Source organism: Lithobates pipiens, unplaced genomic scaffold (assembly GCF_037356315.1).
Source record: "Lithobates pipiens isolate NorthernLeopardFrog02 unplaced genomic scaffold, aLitPip1_a1.2 Scaffold_10, whole genome shotgun sequence".
NCBI classification, from domain to species: Eukaryota; Metazoa; Chordata; class Amphibia; order Anura; family Ranidae; genus Lithobates; species Lithobates pipiens.
The window spans coordinates 193,355,614-193,376,077 of record NW_027507686.1 but is presented as its reverse complement, the minus strand read 5'-3'; the positions used below and the strand labels follow the sequence as shown (position 1 = coordinate 193,376,077).

General features: G+C 43.9%; 1 protein-coding gene across 8 annotated transcripts in view; it reads left to right on the top strand.

Moving 5' to 3' along the window:
- The window catches only part of PPP6R3 (protein phosphatase 6 regulatory subunit 3), a 185,295-nt gene extending 165,397 nt beyond the window's left edge, over positions 1–19,898 (top strand). For 4 of the 8 annotated variants that reach the window (XM_077460801.1, XM_077460803.1, XM_077460802.1 and 1 more), the window contains 4 exons: positions 4,496–4,640; positions 8,249–8,266; positions 8,557–8,676; positions 18,502–19,898. In XM_077460801.1, the coding sequence (XP_077316927.1) occupies positions 4,496–4,640; positions 8,249–8,266; positions 8,557–8,676; positions 18,502–18,553 (335 nt within the window). In that variant the 3' untranslated portion in view covers positions 18,554–19,898. The remainder of the gene's footprint in view (positions 1–4,495; positions 4,641–8,248; positions 8,267–8,556; positions 8,677–18,501) is intronic. The other 4 variants (XM_077460804.1, XM_077460806.1, XM_077460800.1 and 1 more) reach the window with 2 other exon arrangements.
- Positions 19,899–20,464: the final 566 nt, after the last annotated feature.

Below are 20,464 nucleotides of genomic sequence, written 5' to 3'. Positions count from 1 at the left end.
GGTCGATCTGGTTAAATGCAGCCAAAGTATCTCTAATGGTAAAAGCTCTCTTACCAGTAAAGAAGTTTAAACATTTCTCCTTTTAAGCGTGCTTCCTCACCTGTGCCCGGGGGCATAAGTCTCAATGGCCTCCACTGTCAGGTTCAAGGGGAAGACCCCAAGGGCAGCACCAGGGTCAAAAAGATCTTGGGGCAGAAAGCCCACAAAGCAGAATGCTAAAGCCTCCTTATGAAGGGGCGCCCCCGCTCGCTGTGGTGGGGGGAAGGCTCCTGCAATTTTCAAAGATCTGGTGGGAACAATGTCAAGACAGATGGGTAGCTTCAGTTTTTCTAGGTTGCAAACTAGAGTTCCGAGAATTCCCGTCTCCACGTTTTCTAAGATCAAATGTTCCCAAAGATCCAGAGAAAGTCTTTCTAGCTCTGGATCATCTTATCCCAGCTGGTGATATCAGAGGTTCCCTTAGAAAAACAGGGCACAGGTTTTTATTCACACCTTTTCACAGTTCCAAAACCAAACAGAGGTAAGACCCACTCTAGATCTCAAAAATCTGAATCGGCACTTAAATATCCAATCCTTTCGCATGGCGTCAATCCGATTGGTTGTTTCCGTCCTGCAAGGAGGGGAGTTTTTGGCATCAATCGACATCAAGGATGCATATCTCCACATGCCAATATTTCTCGCTCACCAGAAATTTCTTAGCGTAGAGATAGAAAATCATAATTTTCAGTTTGGCCCTGCCATTCAGTCTAGCCAGCGTACCGCGGGTATTCTCAAATTCTGGCACCTCCTTTAGTCGGATTAAGAGCTCAGGGCATACTTTACCCAGAAAAATCCTCCTTAAAACCATCAAGGAGATTGCAGTACTTGGGGCTTGTTATAGATGCCGTACAGAAAATGGTATTCTTACCCCAGACAAGAATCGGTTCCATTATAGGACTAATTTAACTTGTCATGGCAAAGAAAAGTCCTTCCATTCGGCTGTGCACGAGATTGTTGGGAAAAATGGTGGCCTCCTTCGAGGCCGTCCCTTACGTGCAGTTTCACTCAAGACTGCTACAAAAACGCAATCCTCTCGGTCTGGAACAAGAAGGTTCGGCTTTGGATTTTCCAATACGCTCATCTCCCGTATGTCAGAGCCTAAATTGGTGGTTATCCAGCAACCTCCAAAAGGGGAAATCCTTTCTGCCAGTAACCTGGAAAGTGGTGACAAGATGACAGCCTTCTAGGCTGGGGGGCAGTCCTGGAAGAAAATTCTGTCCAGGGGAGATGGTCGAAGTCAGAAAGGACCTTGCCTGCCTATCAACATTTTGGAGATTCAGGCAGTACGTCTGGCCCTAGAATCCTGGATGCTCAGGCTACGGGTTTGCCCTATCAGGATTCAATCCGACAATGCCACGGCTGTGGCTTGCATCCATCACCAGGGGGGCACGAGAAGTCATGCAGCACAAAAAGAGGTGAATCATGTTCTAGCTTAGGCAAGGAATGTTTTCTGCCCATCGGGGATTTTCATTCTAAGAATAGAAAATTGGCAGGCTACTTGAGTTGCCAACAGTTCTTTCTGGGGGAATGGTCTCTTCACCCGACATCTTTCTAGCGATATGTCAGAGATGGTGTATTCCAGATGTGGACCTGTTTGCGTCCAGATTCAACAACAAAGTCGGCAACTTTGTGTCAAACGAAGGATCCGCTAGCATGCAGAACAGGCACATTAGTCTTCCCATAAGATCAGTTTTCACTGATCTGTGTTTCCTCCAGTTATGCTACTTCACGCCTTCTCTGCAGGATCAAGCAGGAACGAAAGTAGGTGATTCTGGTGGTCCAGAAGATCTTGGTTTGCCGAGATCATAAAGATGGCAGTAGGAGTCCTTTGGACTCTACCATTATGGCCAGACCTTCTCGCACAAGATCCTACCTTACGGACGCTAAATTTAACGGTTTGGCTATTGAAACCCACATTATATAAAAAAAACTGTAGGTCATCTCCTTCAGTAGTGTCTAATTTGGTTAATGCCAGGAAGCCGGCTTCCAGTATCATTTACTATAGAGTCTGGAAGGCATATGTTTCTTGGTGTGGATCCAGGGGTTGGCACCCCAAGAAGTGTGTCATGGATAGGGTCCTTCATTTCCTGCAAATGGGATTAGAAATTAAGCTGGCTTTGAGTACTATCAAGGGCCAGATCTCGGCCTTGTCAGTGTTTTTTCAACGGCCTCTTGCTTCTCTGGTGTGTAGTTTTATTCAGGGGGTAACACGGATTAATCCCCTATCAAGGCACCTCCTAAATCCTTGGGTTTTAAATTTAGTCTTAGCAGCTTTACAGAATCAGCCTTTTGCGCCTTTACGGGAAATTCCCTTGGTTCTTTTGACAAGAAAGATAATCTTTTTGGTTGCCATTTCTTCTGCTAGAAGAGTATCGAACTAGCGGCTCTGTCTTGTAAATGGCCATATTTGTTCATGGATTAACTGGTTGTGCATCCTCACCCTGAATTCCTATTTCCTATTCTTCCTTTTTTCCCCAGAGCCTCAATCTAGAGAAGAGAAGGCACTACATTCCCTTGATATAGTAAGAGCGATCAGAGTCTATTTAAAGGCAACCACTTAGGTTCGCAAAACAGATGTTTTGTTTGTACTGCCAGAAGGTCCAAAAAGGGGAAAGGCAACATCAAAATCTATTTCCAAATGGATTTGTCAAGTGATTGTTCAAGCCTATGGCTTAAAGAAGAAAATTCCTCCTTTTTCTTGTTAAAAGCACACTCAACCAGGACGGTTAGTGCCTCTTGGGTGGTGCATCATCGGGCCTCTGGCTCAGATCTGTAAGGCTGCAATTTGGTCTTCAGTTCATATATTAACCAGATTTTCTCAAATCGATGTTAAAGATCATGAGGATATTGCCTTTGGGCGCAGTGTGCTGCAGTAGGAGTCCTCTAGCCTCTTTCTGCCCTCCTTTTTTGTTGCATCTCCCTCCCTTCAGTTGCCATTGCTATGGGACATCCCACATAGTAAGTACTATGGCTCTGTGTCCCCTGATGTATGATAAGAAAACAGGATTTTTAAAATGGCTTACCTGTAAAATCATTTTCTTTGATGTACATCAGGGGACACAGAGGTCCCTCCCTTCTTGGTATACACTTGTATTGCTTGGCTACAAAACTGAGGTACTCCAGGTAATGGGAGGGGTTATATAGGGAGTGCACTTCTGGTCTTAGGGTGTGCCAGTGTCCATCACCTATTGGTGGCCTATTAACCCACATAGTAGCTACTATGGCTCTGTGTCCCCTGATGTACATCAAAGAAAAGGATTTTACAGGTAAGCCGTTTTTAAAAATACTGTTTGTTTTTTGTTTTGTTTTTGCGCTATAAACAAAAAGCAATTTAGAAAAAAAACTTTTTTTTTGCAATTAATACCCCAAATTTAAAAAAAAAAAAAAAAAAAAAATTCTTCCTCAGTTTAGGCCAATATATATTCTTCCTCATATTTTTGGAAAAAAAATGGCAATACGCGTATGATTGGTTATAGCGTCTACAAAATAGGGGAAAGATGCTATTTGTATTATTTTACTTCGGTCAATTAATTTATTGCGCTGCACTTTCTGAATGTCCCGGTGGTAGAAGGGGGCCGGACTTCTGACGTACCTCACCGCGGTGGGTACCTGCTCCCCCCTTCTCCCTTAAAGGTGCCACGGGGGAGGGGAGTACAGATCAGTGGAGTTTCCAATTTTGTGCATAACTCTGCTTTAAAGAGGAAGTAAACCCTGATGGTTTTACTTCCTCTTTCATTCCCTGCAAAGGCAAAGCATAATGGACTACTATGTATCGCATAGTAGTCCATTATGTGTCACTTACCTGACACAGGAGCCAGCCAAGTCACCGCTGTCCCCTGTAGTCCGGCGCATCCATCTTCTCGTGGGGTCTCGCAGCTCTGCCGCTGTCATTCGGCGAAGCAGCGATGACATCACACCCGCACATGGGAGCCGACACGCGCGGCATCTTCATTGTTGACGATGCCGCGCTCAGTGCGCCTGCGCTCCGCTGTCTACGGCGCATGCGCCGTAGACAGCGGTGCCTTTCTTCGGGCAAATATCTCCTAAACCGTATAGGTTTAGGAGATATTTCTTGGACCTACAGGTAAGCCTTAATCTAGGATTACCTGTAGGTCAAAGTGTGTTGTAAGGGTTTACAACCACTTTAAACACTATAGGTCGGGGATATGCAATTAGCGGACCTCCAGCTGTTGCAGAACTACAAGTCCCATGAGGCATAGCGAGACTGACAGCCACAAGCATGACACCCAGTGGCAGAAGCATGATGGGACTTGTAGTTTTGCAACAGCTGGAGGTCCGCTAATTGCATATCCCTGCTATAGGTGTTTAAATCAGAAGCAGACTTTCTGGGAATTTAGCCACAAAACATGCTGATGAGAGCAGGTCATTGCATGTAAGTTTGGAGCACTATCTTATTACAGTAAAGTTGAGAATGTGGAATTTAACTTGTTTCCAGTTACTGTTGCAATGGATGCCAGTTCTGATGGAGAAGAGGAAGTGGAAAACTCTGATCAGATGACAGAAACTGTGATGAATGGAAGCATGAAGGAAACACTCAGCCTTACCGTAGATGCAAAAACAGAGACTGCAGTTTTTAAAAGGTAAAATGGCTTTGATGAGAACCTCAATTCGCTTGGTTAAGTTTTACATTACATTTGTTTTTTTAAATATTTTACAAATCATATAAAGGTAAACCCATAACACTGATGTAAACATAAATCACGTTTTTTCTGAGCGAATCGGAGAGGCTTTTTATTTTCAGGATCTCTGATTGAAGTTTGCAGTCAGTTAGAAATCATCCAGGGCTTGTACACACCATGTTCATTGAGCTGCATTTTTTTCTGCACACATGTATGGCATGAACAGGGCACAAAATACAGTTTGTGCCATGCTCACGAAATTCATGTACAATGGTCTGCCCAAAAAAAATAAAGCAGCTCAACGAATAGGTTTCGAACAAGATTATCTGTGTATGTGTACAATTTCAACTTGAGCTGCTGAGCACTATAAACAGGTTTTAGAAACCCTGGGCCACCAGCTTTTGGCTGGATTGAATGTACAAGATATTTATATAGGAATTTACAATGTGCCTTTTCTAAATTACGCATGCGCCGATGTTATCAGTGCTCTGCTTTTTCGTAGATATCTCCTAAACCATGGAGGTTTAGGAGGTATTTCCAGCACCTACACGTAAGCCTTAATATAGGCTTACCTGTAGGTAAAAGTGGTTGTACAGGGTGTAATGGCTTTATTACAACTTTTTGAGGAGCCATGGCCCACCTTTTTCAAAAGCCTTTAAAAGGCAGGCTGTGACTTGTTGAAACCATGCAATAAAGCTATTTTACCACCCTGTTCACCCATGGAAGCCCTTTGATTAGCTTATTTGTAAGACCTCTTTCACACTGAGATATTCAAAAACTTCCCATAAAACGTTGGGCATTTTGTGGTGCATTAGCGATATTTTTGTGGTGCGCTTTTTAAGGGTCACTTAATAACGTCACCTAAAGAAAAAGCCATTTTTAAAACACTTCCCATTCATTTTAATGGACATGAGCATTTTTAAAGTGCTCCAACATGCCCCAAAGATGCTGCTTGCTGGACTTTTTGCACTGCCCCAGTGTGAAAGCTTCCATTGAAATGAATGGGAAGTAGTTTTCAGACAATATTTTTAGCGCAAAAGCGCCTTACTGTAAAAAGGGTCTAACTTGCGCTAGAAAGAATGTGTGTGTTTTTTTTTTTTTTGTTTTGTTCTGGTCAGAAAAGTCATATATTTCCTTGTTCTTAGTCCCAGCCTATGGGGAAGTTTAAGCCCACATGCACACTGGGCTGAAAAAAAAAACTCCCCTTACAGGTATTTGGCATGTTTTTTCAGCCTGTAAAAGCATCTCTGCTAACCAATGAGTTTCTGCGCACACAAGTGTTTACAGGCTGCAAAAAATCCATCAAAGGCGTGTTCAGGATAGGAACTAAAGGGCAGAAAAAAACACTAAACACCTGTAAACTTGCATAAACACTAGACAGTTCTCTGTGTATTTGTATTCCTGTGGCAAGAATAAATTATTCTGGCCAGTGGAATCCAACGCTTAAATGCTTGATGAGCTTAAACGCTGGCGGCACAGTGGCACAGTGGTATAGTGGTTAGCACTCTCGCCTAGCAGTAAAAATGTTCGCTGGTTCAAATCCCAACCATGACACTACCTGCCTGGAGTTTGCATGTGCTCCCTGTGCCTGCGTGGGCTTCCTCCCACACTCCAAAGACATGCTGGTAGGATAATTGTCCAAAATTGGCCATGGTATATGAATGGAGACCATGGGGTTGTGTGGGCTCCTTGAGGGTAGGGACCAATGTGAGTGTTCAGGGATAGGGACAATTGTAGACACTCAGGTTGGACTGTTGTCTTTATTCAACCTTACTATGTAACTATGTGCAATATACATGGCTTTAGTTGCAATTTTTAAGCCGATTTTCTCCTGCCATTCTGGCGTACAGTGGTAAAAGACTCTAACACCTTGTGTGCATGAATCCTTTTTCTTTCATCTCCCTTTTTTGTATATATTCTGCTTTGCTCAAAGAAATGCATTTCCTCTGTCTCATGCCAAATAGAGATTAAAGTAGATCTCCGGCTGCACAGCTAACCAATATATGTAAATTACTGTATAATATGCCAAACTGTTTTTGTATTTCTGTTCAGCCAATTCTGTCATTCACACACATCTAGAACACAGGGTTACACCAGTATTTCCTTTTGCAACTCTGCCACCTCACAGCTTACTGGCCAGGGAGCATAATCACACTGCTGAGGGTCCTCTGTACTGTTTTTAACAACTTCCTGCTCATGAAGTTGTGGATTTTGAGTGAAGATATCTGCAGCAACAGGCATCCTCCAGATAGAAATAGATATCTATCAGCTGTTAATTCCTTGCAATGTAAAGGCCATCCTAGCAGCTCGTTAGCAGCTGGAGTGCTTTTGCAGGCAGCAGGAGGGGATATAATCCCCCTCCAGCCACTCTCCAGGTTCTTCCATGCAGTCGGGAAACCGTAGATCTGATCCGGCGGTGGCACCGGATTACCACAGAATTGATCAAGAACCCAATGGTCCCCGGCCATCTCTATGACCCTGAGAAACCAGAAACTACGCCTTGACTTCACTTCCAGTTCTGGCAGATGTAAATACTGACATTTTTCCCCCTAGAAAGCCGAGATCTTTGTAGTGTGTGTTTTTTTTTTTTTTTGTTCCCCTCATGTCTTCCAGGGTAGAGGTGATATAGCCATAGAGGGGACCCTTCATGCCTCATTACTATCACAAAGCATGTTTACATTTTTTTTTTTTTTTTTTTTTTATCGCTTTTATTCCCATCACAAGAAATGTAAAGGGGACAGTGTTAAAAAGAATAAAATAAAACAAATATAAAGAAGCAAATGAATACATAGGTCACTCCCACATATGTAAAGGGTGTTCTTTGCAATAGTGCTAGACCTCCTCTCTAACTCTGAACTGTTAACCTGTAAAATGAAGTTGTTGCCTATGGAGTTAGTTTGGGTTTTAAGTACCGTAGTTTGGCGCCATTCCACGAGCAATGTGCAATTTTAAAGCTTGACCTGTTGCATATCTATTTACTGTATTACATCTCATATTTTACAAAATATATTGTGGCGTTTTTTTTTTCCCTTTGTTTGAAAATTCGCTGTGCAAATACCATGTGACATAAATTGCAATGATCGGTATTTTATTCTTTAGGGTCTCTGCTAAAAAAAAAATAATAATAATAAAAAAATGTTTGGGGTTTTGAGTAATTTTTCTAGAAAACACTACAGAATTTTTTACATGTAGTGGAGAAATGTCAGAATTGGCCTGGGTGTGAACTGGTTAAACTGCCTTAATATGTCTACTGCTAGTGACTGAAAACAAAATAGACTGTCAGCACTGTGAATTGCAGTAGGCACAAATTGTCTCACTGGCCACAACCTCCCAGTTCAGGTAGCCTTTTGATACACTTGTTATCTTTGCGCGTATAACTTTATTGAAGGTATGTTCTAAGTGTACATTAACTGCTCAGTTTTATGGGGCTGAGGCCTGTAGTTGCTGCAATAAATGATCACTATGCTTTATGCAGCTCTGTCCACACCACACACTACCTGTACTAAGTAGCATTCTTTTTATGCCTGCTTCTCCTCCTCTCCCTCTTCATTGCACACTATTGGCTTCAGAGTGTTGAAATCCTATTGGTATGTATCTCTTGTACACTGTGCAGGTTTTTTCATATATATATATATATCTCCCTTATACCAGATCTCCCTTCTATATATTTTGCATCCTCACTTTGTTTTTGTTTTGTTTTTTTTGTGTTTTCAGTCCATGGAACATGCATTTTATTTTATTTTTTTGTGTAAATCTGCCAGAAATTAACTTCCTGATTCCAACCACTGACACCCATTGCATGAATTCATCATTTTCAATACTTTATTGCATGATTCTATATGGTGTTACCCCTCACCAATGACTTCTTCTTTTGCAGTGAGGAAGGGAAACTGTCTACCTCTAATGACCCGGCCTGTAAATATGTTGTGGAGAGCTTCGATTCCTCTATGGAAAATCCTCCAGTTTCTCAGCCAAACAGTAGCAACCAAGAACAGAAGTAAGTAGATGGATACGTTAACATCCTGGTAAGCTGAAGTGATTATAAATGTGCCTGAACTTAAAGCGGAGCTCCACCCAAAAGGGGAAGCTTTGCTTAACTGCCTCCGCTGCCACATTTTGCATCTTTTTGGGAGAGCGGGTACCTGGCTTTGACAGATACCCACTTCAGCTGAGTTTGCCATGGCTCCCCTCCCTTCCCCCCCCCCCCTGCAGCCGACCCAGTTAGAGTGCAGCGTTCTTCACACACGCAAAGTAGGAAACCACAAGGCTTCACTGCTGGTTTTCCTTAGTGGAGATGGCAACATCTATTAACTGGCCCTCTTTTTTTGTTTGTGTTTTTACAGTGTATACAGTCAGCAGAAGGTTAAACCAACAATCAAACCAAAGCTGGGTATACACGTGTCTTTTTTTTTTTTCTTTTTCTTTTTTTTTTTTTTTCCACCCAGCGGGTTGAGCCAAAAAAAAAATCCATTTGACAGAAGCTGGTTGTTAGACAGCAGTACAGAAAGTAGACTGGTTCCTGCTGACATTTCCAGGCTTAAATCTGAGCTTTTTATAATTTTCCATGCCTCTGCTGGTCGATGAGGCACAGAAACAGACCAAAATAGTGTTTTTTTTTTTTTTGCTGAACTTTGTATTTGCCAGCAGAATGTAAATGCTTTTGAGAAATGCAGTTTACATTAAGCAGGTGTACTTTTCCTGACATGTCGGCACACCTTGGCCAGCCGCCGGAGGTCTCGCACTCGCTGTGCAGAGGGACCACGCCTTGTGCGAGTTGCTACACAGATGACCCTGCCCACACTTTTTTTTTTTATTTATTTTTTTTTATATTTATTTTTTTTTTTTTTTGTGGGAGAGCCACAAATTGGTAGTGGGCTTCCCCAACTGCCAAACGCAGAAATTTTTGATGCCGAAGGCATATGGGTATGTGCAGGTCTGGTAGACGCAAAACCGATTGCGCCAAGTGTCCAGCCCCCCCCCCCCCATCTGATTTTGTGGGGGGGGGAACCTGGCGCGATCGGTTTTGCGTCGACCAGACCTGCACATACCCATATGCCTTCGGTAACAAAAATTTCTGCGTTTGGCAGTTGGGGAAGCCCACTACCAATTTGTGGCTCTCCCTTTTGGCCTGGCATCAGCCCCCCCGAGTCTTTACCAAAGTACTGGCTTCAGTGTTTGGCATTCATAGGTTACCTAGACGATCTCCTCCTGATGGCACCTTCTTCCTCAGAATTAGGGGAGGATGTGGTGATCACCATGCGGACTCTGAGAATTTGGATGGCTGTTGAACCTAAAGAAGTCGGTGATGGTACCGACCCAGCATCTGGAGTACCTAGGTTTAATATTGGACTCCAGGGAAGCGAGAGTTTTTCTCCCTTCAAATTGCAGACTCTCAGATCTGCGGTCAAACTACTGATGAACCATAAGTGGTCGTCGCTCCGCTTTTGCATGTGAGTACTGGGGCTCATGGTAGCCTCCTTCAAGGCCAGTACCTTATGCCCAGTTCCACACCAGAGTCCTGCAGAAGGAGATCTTGACAAAATGGGACAAATCTCCATTGTCCCTGGATCGGCAGATCCAGGAGAGTCAGTCAGGGACTCCCTGATCTGGTGGTTGAGGTCCCCGGTGATTCAGTCCGGAAAATCGTTCCTTCCTCTGAAATGGACGGTGATCACTACGGATGCCAGTCTATCTGGCTGGGGTGGAGTGATGGGGATTCAGTCAGCGGAGGAATCAAAGTTGCAGATGAATCTGCTCGAATTGAGAGTGATCAGGTTGTGCCTCCACACATGTTTGATGAGTATTTAAGGGCGTCCGATCAGAATACAGTCAGGCAACGCCACGGCTGTGGCGTACATAAATCACCAAGGAGGAACAAGAAGCCGAGCAGCTACTCGGGAGGTCGCTCACATACTTCAGTGGGCAGAGCGACACGTACCGGCCCTGGACCCAGGAGAATGGGCATTGCATCCAGAGATGTTTAGGCTGTTGTGCCTAAGGTGGGGCACACCAGATGTGGATCTATTGGCCTCCCGTCTCCATCGGAAGGTACCGAGATTCATGTCCAGGACCAGAGATCTGTGGGCAGACGAGCTGGTGGCTCCGTGGGATCAGTACCAGCTGATCTACGCCTTTCCTCCACTAAAACTGTTGCTGCGCAGAGTGGAAGTCGAGGGGATCCTGGTTGCCCCCGATTGGCCTCAGCGGGCCGGGTACGCAGACCTGTTGCGTCTGGTGGCAGACGCTCCCTAGGCGACTGCCGTTGCGGGAGGACCTCCTATCTCAAGGTCCAATCTTGCACCCTGCTTTACCATCGCTGGCTTTAACGGCATGGCTGTTGAAAGCCAGGTATTGAGGAACCGGGATCTGTCAGACTCTGTGATCCCAACTATGTTGAGGGCATGGAAATCTTCTTCCAGGAAGATATACCATCGTACTTGGAAGGCCTATATCGCCATGTGTGAGGCGAAAGGGTGGCATCCGCGCTCTTTCTCTATATCCAGGATCCTGCTGTTTCTTCAGCAAGGTGTAGACCAGAATTTGGCGTTGAGCACCATCAAGGGGCAAATTTCAGCTTTGGCTGTTTTTTTTTTTTTTATTTATTTTTTTTTTTTTTTTTCCAGCAACCCCTGGCGTCTCACTCAATAAGAGAGTACCTTTGTTCAGGGGGTGTAACATGTAGTCCCTCCGGTGCGTCCTCCATTACCTCCGTGGGATTTGAACCTGGTGTTGGCGCTTCAGACACCGCTGTTTGAGAATATCAGGGAGATTCCCTTGTTGACCCTTTCACAGAAAGTGGTCTTTCTAGTGGTCATCACATCGGCCAGGAGGGTTTTGGAATTGGCTGCCTTGTCTTGCAGGTCGCCTTATCTGGTCATCCACAGGGATAAGGTGGTGTTGTGTCCACAACCGTCCTTTCTACCGAAGATAGTTTCGGCTTTTCATATCAATGAGGACATTGTATTGCCATCATTGTGTCCTAAGCCGAAGCACCCCAAGGAGGTGGCCCTTCACGCCCTCAATGTGGTTAGGGCTCTGAAGGTGTACTGGTCTGTCACAGCTCCCTTTCGGAAGTCAGACTCGCTGTTTGTTTCGGTGGCTGGTCCTAAGAAAGGCATGGCGGTCTCGTCGGCCACCATTTCCAGGTGGATCAGACAGATTGTAGTCCAAGCCTATGCCTTGAAGGGGCAGCTGCCCCCTTTTCATTGCTTTTCAATAAAAACGCAATACTGTTTTGTTAATGCTCTGTTGCATTACCTCCACACTGTTGCAGTCTTGGGGTTTGCTCCTGTTGAGTGAGTAATACCTGGTTATATGGTGGAAGTTTTCCACATACTGCTGTTTTGTGTCGGTTTCGTTTCACTAGTTCCCACTTGCCATGGTGGTTGAAGTTTTTATGCTGTTTTTTTTTTTTTCCCACCCCTCGTTTGGCACTGCTTGGGGACGTCCCATTTAGTTAGAGGAGCTCTGTCGGTCAGTGAATATAAGAGAAAATAGGATTTTTGTACTTGCCGTAAAATCCTTTTCTGTTATTCACCAACCTACACAGCACCCACCCCTCCTTTTTTTTCTTTTCTTTTTTTTTAATATACGTTCTACTGCTTGTTGACGTACTGAAGCTGCTGGGAGCAGTGGGAAGGGTTGATGGCACAGGGTCTGCCCCCCAGGGGTGGGATTAAAGTTCTGTGTATTGTGTAACAATTTTGCCTAGTTTCTCCTAATGGCAGGCTATACAACCCATTTAGTTACAGAGAAGTGCTGTCGGTCAGTGAATTACAGAGAAAAGGATTTGACGGGGAGTACAAAAATCCTATTTTTCAGTCCCGAAACGCATGGCGTGCATTACCCCTTTGAGGTGAGTTCCCTGAAGAAATGGACATCTCCAATTGTTGAACCCCCACGGTATCCAGGTTAAATATGGTAACCACGATTCCGGTGGAAGGAAATCCTGCTTTCAAGGACCCGGCTGACAGAAGGGCCGAGACGGTTGCCCAGTCCATGCTTACGGTGGTGGGTTCAGCGTTGCGGCCAGTGTTGGCCATGGCCCTGGTGTCGCAGATGCTTACTGGATGGGCTAAATTGTTGCACTCTGAATTGGAGACGCAACAGGCTTCGCCGATCTGCGTGGTGCTGACAGACCAGTTGGTGCAAGGCCTTAAGTATGTCTGTAATGCGGCCTTAGATACAGCCCCCTTGCCTGCTAGAGCCTCAGTATTGGCAGTAGCGCTACGTCGCCTGATTTGGCTGAAATGCTGGTCTGCGGACCACGCATCTAAGAAAGCACTGTCCTTCCAGGGAGAGAGGCTATTTGGAGCCTCGCTGGATGACATTAAGAATTTTACTGGGGGTAAGAGTATATTTCTCCCACAGTCCAGAAAAGGGAAGGAGCCACGCCGTAGGCAAGGGCCCACCTTTTCCACTCGGTAGCGGATTTTTCGTCCGCCTGGGTCGGCAGGTAAGCGTTCCCAGTCAGACAAGGTACCTGCTGAGGGACAAAAGCATCCCTAGTTTCACAAGCCAAATGAACCTGTGAGCAAATCTGTTACCGCATGAAGGTTTGCCCCCACCCGACTCTTGGGTGGGAGGTCGTCTTGGGAGTTTGCAGCCCGGCGGACCTACCTACTTTCTGACCAGTGGGTCTGAAAACTGGTTTCATTGGGATAAGTTTATTTTTTGTGAGCAAAACAAATTTTTTATTTTTTTTCCCCCTCCAACCTTCATCTTGGGAGGCCCTGTTTGGGGCAGTATAGGACCTGCTGCTCCACGGGGTGATAGTACCTGTACCGACGCCAGAAAGGTTTCAGGGATTCTACTCCAATCTGTAGTCCCAAAGAAGGAAGAGGGCCTTGAGGTCCAGGACTGGGCGGACCTAAACAGCTTTGTGAAGGTACAAAGGTTTAGGATGGAATCAGTTCACTCAGTGGTCTCTGCATTCCATCAGGGGTATTTTCTGATATCCCTGGACATTAAGGACGCATACTTACATGTCCCCATATGCATCAAGCATCAGAAGTTTCTGCGATTTGCGGTCATAGATGAGCACTACCAATTTGTACCTTCTTCAATAAGGTGCTAACCCCAATTTTTGTTTTTTTTAAAGCAGCGAGGGATCTCAATCGTGGGTTACCTGGACAACCTCCTACTGAGGGCAGCTTCTGCCTCAGAATTAAGGAAGGATGTGGCAATCTCCATGAAAACTCTTCAGGCGTTTGGTTGCGTACTGAACCTATAGAAGTCAGTGTTTGTGCCAACTTAACGCCTGGAGTACCTGGGCCTGCTTCTGAACTCCTCGGAGGCGAGTCTTTCTTCCTTCGGATAAGCTGCAGACTCTTCAAGCTACGGTGAAGTTGTTGGTGTCCCGCAGGTGGTCGTCGCTGCATTTTTGCATGCGAGTCCTGGGTCTCATGGTAGCCACTTTCAAGACGGTACCATATGCTCAATGCCAAACTCTTGTCTTGCAAAAGGAGATCCTGTCAAAATGGAACAAATCTCCGTTGTCCCTGGATTGTCAAAATCGAGTGAGCCAGCTAGTCAGGGACTCCCTGCTCTGGTGGCTGAGGTTCCTCTTCATTGGACGGTGATCACAACTGACGCCAGCCTGACCAGTTGGGCGGTTTGGGGCGTACAGTCAACCCAGAGTCTGTGGACCCAGAAAGAATCCCGCCTGCCAAACAATGTGCTGGAACTTCGGGCAATCAGGCGGTGGCTCTCCACATGGTCAGAGGCCTCCGGCCAGGATCCAGTCTGACCACGCCGCAGCGGTGGCATATGTCAACAATCAAGGAGGAACAAGGAGCTTGGCTGCAGCACTGGAGGTCACTCACATCCTACAGTATGCTTTTCCCCCACTCAAACTTCTACCACATCAGCTTTGCAGAGTGGAGGCAGAGAGGATTCCATTCATTCTGATTGCTCCAGATTGGCCTCGGCGTCTGTGGTACACAGACATAGTGCGAATGGTGGCGGATGTTCCTTGGCAACTGCCAATCCGAGAGGACCTTCTGTCGCAAGGTCCAATCCTTCATCCTGCTTTTCGCTTGCTGGCTTTAACGGCATGGCTGTTGAAAGCTGCATCTGCTGTTTTCTTATCGCCACAGCTCTCGTCTTTCTGTTGATATACCTCCTATGGAGACTCTGCTAGGATGGTCTCTCATCTGTTTTCGGCCAGTCAGCATGTAAGCCAATCCCAGAAAGGTGCTTCCTAAAAGGCCTTTGATGGGAGACTGCCTCTTGGTGATTCTCTGAATGAATCCTCAACATACATCAGTGTACATCCCAACACAAAAGTTGCGGCTTAGAGTTTCAGGGTGCTTTTAGCGCAGTGGTGATACACAGGTGACAGGGGGAAAGTTAGTGTATTATTGGTTAACATACATCAGTGGCAAGAGTTCTTCCTCTAAGCCAGGGCGATTAAGGCCCCTTCTCTAAGGACAGGGCTTTTCAGGTCTTCCATCTCCTCTGAAATTAACCCTTTCATGACTAAGCCTATTTTTGGCATTTGGTGTTTACAAGTTAAAATCCATATTTTTTGCTAGAAAATTACTTGGAACCCCCAAACATATATATTTTTTTTTTAGCAGAGACTCTAGAGCAGTGATGGCGAACCTTGGCACTCCAGATGTTTTGGAACTACATTTCCCATGATGCTCAACTACACTGCAGAGTGCATGAGCATCATGGGAAATGTAGTTCCAAAACATCAGGGGTGCCAAGGTTCGCCATCACCGCTCTAGAGAATAAAACGGCAATTGTTGCAGTATTTTATGTCACACGGTATTTGTGCAGTGGTGTTTTAAACACAACTTTTTGGGAAAAGGGACACTTTCACGAATTAAAAAAAACTGTAAAATTGGCCCAATTTTTTTGCATAATGTGAAAGAATGTTACGCCGAGTAAATAGATACCAAACATGTCACACTTTATAATTGCACGCACTCGTGGAATGACGACAAAGTACGGTACCTAAAAATCTCAATATGCGACGCTTTAAATTTTTTTACGGTTACCAGGTTAGTGTTGCAGAGGAGCTCTAGTTCTAGATTTATTGCTCTTGCTCTGACGATCGCGGCGATACCTCACATGTGTGATTTGAACACCGTTTACATATGCGGGCGCGACTGCGTATGCGTTTTCTTTGCTTGGCGGGGACAGCGGGAGCTTTAAAAAAAAAAATTTTTATTTTAAAATGAATAAATTGTTTTAAAAAAAAATGATCACTTTTATTGCTGTCGCAAGGAATGTAAACATCCCTTGTGACAGTAATAGGTGGTGACAGGTATTTTCAGACCCCTGATCCCTCCTTTACACTTCAATGTATTCAGATCACCGAAAACTGCGATTCTGAATAGTGTATTTTTTTTTTTAAACCGGCGCCATTGGCAGCCGAGTAAACGGGAAGTGACGTCATGACTCCCGATTGAGCGGGAGCCCCGGTAACAGTGGCAGGAAGGGGGATGTCCCATCCCGCTCCTCCGGCATAACAGCCGATTGGCTTTTAGTCGCATCGGTTGTTATGGCTGGATAGCCAATCGCCCTTTGTAAAAAACAGTACCGGGATCAGGTGCGAACATCATCCCGGGTATAACCCCCAGGAGCCGAGTACGCACATCTGCATACTCTCGGCGGGAAGGGGTTAAACATGCAGGCAACTTTAGGCTTCAAAGCTTGCAAAGAAGCCCACTTCCACGTACACTGCCTTCATCACCTTTAAAGTTGGGGGATGTTTTCAGTAGTTGCAGACTGCTGGCTAGAATTCTACTGTTGAAGGGCTCCTAGCTCGGGGAGCAGTAGCGCTAGTACCTTCCTCCATTAAGTTAAAGCATTTCCAATCCTTTTTCAGCTAAGTACCGCACCCTTCCAATTCTGAATTGAAGCTGCTTGAATGCTTTCTTAACCTCCCTAGCGGTAATCCCGAGTCTGGCTTGGGTTGGGAATTTACTAGCAGGAGCGGTAACCCTGAGCCAGACTCGGGATCGCTTCGCTGGATGCAGGGGTGGACACAGTGAGACTTGCTTACCTTGTCCCCTGGATCCAGCGATGTCCCCCGCGCTGTGTGATCGAGCTGTCCTCCGCTCGATTCACAGTGCCGAATGCCGCCGAGCTCCGTTCCCTGCGACGTTACGGCGCACGGGAGCGGAGAACGGCGGCAAATTCAAAAAAGTAAAAACGCACAACACACAGCACTGTAATCTTACTGATTACAGTACTGTATTAAAAAATACACACCCCCTTTGTCCCTAGTGGTCTGTGCAATGCCCTGCATGCACTTTTATATTATAAATACTGTTTTTTCTGCCTGGAATTTGGAGATTGTCCATGGCAACCAAAGTGTCCCTTTTCAGTGTTTTAGGATTTGATTACATTATTGAATAATTTTTATTATTCTTTATTATATTATAAACTTTATCATACCCGGGATGTCTGCTAGACTCTGGTTTGAACAGATTTAAAGTGGTTGTATACCCACATTTTTAACTTTTACCTACAGGAAAGCCTATAATAAGGCTTACCTGTAGGTAAAAAAATATCTCCTAAACCTGTACGGTTTAGGAGATATTCCCCTCGGTATGCGCCGCTGACTGCAGCGGCGCATGCGCACAAGGGGATTCTCGGCCTGAAAATCCGGCAGTGGCCGGCCGGGAATGAAATCTCCCGCGCGCATGCGCGGGAGTGACGATATCGCGGCTCCGGCCACTCACAGCGCCGGAGCCGCGATACCCGGAAGAAACGCCGAGGGAGCATGTCAGCTCCCTTGGCGCGGATCGGGCCAGATGTCGGGGCCTCGTTCTAAGGTAAGTATTTCATAATGAGCTAGTATGCGGTGCATACTAGCTCATTATGCATTTTGCTTTGCAGGTTTAAAAAAAAAAAAATTGCGGGTTTACTACCGCTTTAAGAGCATTATTCCTAAGAATTACAGGACTACAAAATAAAACGCCAGATTTCCATACAAAATAATTGTACCGCTTTCAGCACCTAATTCCAGACTGAATCATACCGCCAGGGAGGTTAAAGGTATGTGAGCCTTGCAAGAAATTGGTGCATTCAGTTGTAGTTTCCTTACATCGTTGACTTTCTAGCCTCGCTCATCATCTAGGTTGCTGGTCTCCATTATGGTGTTTTTTTTTGTTTGTTTTGTTTTTTGCTACTTGTTTGTTAGCCAGTCATGTTAAGCTCCAGAAGAAGTGTGATGACACGTGAAGCATGTCGAGCATAGTATCGTTCAATCATCTTTGATGTTCCGCAATTCTGTTTCTATACCAATTTTAGACCATGAAATATTCAAGACTTTTTCCTCATTACCAAATATACGATGGTTATATTACAATAGCGGTAACATCTTTAGATGGATATTATGACGGTCTAACTTTTAATGTTTTTGTCTAGTATATTTTTGGTATATATGGAAATAAAATTATATTTTTAATCAATTTTTGTAATTGTGCCGGTAAAGACCATAGCCCTTTTCATTCCTATACGATTTTCAATTAAGTCTGATAAAGATTTTATGGCGAGTGCAAAAATCCTATTATTGCTCTTTACCTAAATCATGGTGAGATTCTCAGTGTATTGTGATTGATCCCTAATAAAGAATTTTCCCCTTACCAGTGATGAAGGGTTTTAACCCTACATCACTCTAAAAGTTTCTCCTGCAGTTTCATTTCGTTTTTATATCTATTTTTACTAGTTCTCTAGCATGTTTCCTGAATTCCTTGCACCACCTGGATTCTAGTTTGTTTACCCAGCTTTTCCATGTTTTCTGTTTTTGTCTTTTTCTTTATTCTGGTCCAACTAAACAACTGATATTTTATGGCTTCTCTAGGACACCAGAGCAAATTCTTCTAGACGGCGCTCCTGCAAATGGCCCAGTATGATGTGCAATGCCTATTGTTAGTGGAAGATTGCAGACTGATATCCGTTGGGATTCTAAGTGGTGTTACTTGAGGATATTGGCAAAGGCCTGCCGGCGCCAGTCACTGCTGCACTAACTTTGCAAGGGATCAGGACCAGCAACATTTTATTTTTATTTTTTCTTAGGTTTTAAGGTGTTGTACAGACTTGAAAGTGTAAAAAAAATATTGCACATTGCAAAACAAGACTTTTGTGTATGTTTATATTGTATTGTATTCTAAACAAAACCGGTGCCCTATGACTTAAGAACTCACCACTTCAGTAATAGTGATACTATGGTTAAAATGGTTGTAAAAATAGTTTTATAAAGTGTATACAACAAAAAAAATCTAATGTATTTGAAAGCATAACTATTTGACAATTCGTGTGACCAAAGTATTTACCAGTTCATGCATTTAACTTTATTTTTTGTTCCACATTGTACAATAGTCTGTTTTCTCTCAAAAATATTCTTTGATAGAACTCTTCCTGTAAATGTAATAATTGTATTTAGGTTACCAAAAGCGATCCAAATATGGGTATTTTTTGTTCCAGTGTTTCAAATTTTGCAGCAAATCTTATCTGGTTATCCATTGCTGTAATTTTTAAATTTTTTTTTATTTTTTTTTATTTTATTTTTTATTTTTATTGAACTCAAATGTTTATTGGTAGATTTAAGTATTTATTACTACAGTTGACAGATTGTTATTGTAAAGCCATATGTTCTGTCTTGGTTTGCGCAAGTCACAGGTGAAAAAGTTTCAGTACCGTGTAATCTGCTCACCTGCCAATTTTTAATTTGGGAGTTTCTTTTAATACATGTTTTCAGTTTTATGCTGCTCCCATATGACAGCAGGGAAAGCATTTTTCTCATACGTTTTTAATATCCAGATCAAACTTAAATTTGCATGTCAGGTGTTTTCTGTGCCGATCTGTGAATTATTTTTCTATACAAGTTAAAAACCAGTTATTTTTATTTTATTTTTTTTGTCCAAAACTGGTTGTACATAAGTAGTGATTACAAAAAAAGCTAATTCTATGTAATTTATAATGTTTCTATATTCCTCCAGTTCGCCTTCTTGAAGCAGGAAAAGCAATGTTCTGTTCCCAGTGCGACACAAGCGTTGCCCACCTCTTGCACATCTTTTTTTGTAGATGTAAATCTAATTTTCTGAATAGATTCTTATTGGTTGTGAGACCTCTCCTAGACAGGTATTTTGAGAGAAAAAGACTCTACACAGAGGCCACCAAGTTTTAGGCGTAGTCTCCCATGCAACGTGCCTAAGCATTACATTGCATATTACAATAAAAAGGAAAATATGCTTTTTTTTTTTCTGGGTGTCTTTTACCTTGTTCAGTTTGATGCACATTTTTTTTTCTAAAGCCAAACTTCTAGCTCTGCCTCCTCAAAGCATAACTAAATGTAAGAACAAAAATTTTATTTTTTATAAAGGATACAGTAATTGAAGGCAATACTTTTTATTTTTTATTTTAGAGCAGAAAGGGATTAAAACACCTCACATTTTTGTTGTTGGTCTTTGTTAGGGAGATTCGCCCCCATCCTGATGATGGGTAAAAGAAAATCCCAAGTTTTGAGTGGTAATCAAACAGGAATTAAGGCGAAATCTTCCAAGGGGGGGTACTAATTTCTGGTGACTAAGGCCCCTTTCACACTAGGGTGACTTCAGCGGTAAAATGGCGCTATTTATAGTGCCGCTTTAGCGTCAGTATTCTGCTGCTAGAGGGGCGGTTTACCCCCCCCGTTGTATACACTGCTCCTAAGATGTTGCTAGCAGGACTTTTTTTTTTTTTTTTTTTTTTTTTTTTTATAACCGTCCTACCAGCGGGCTTTTCACACTGGGGAAACAGCATCTGCAAAGCACCCAGAAAGAGCC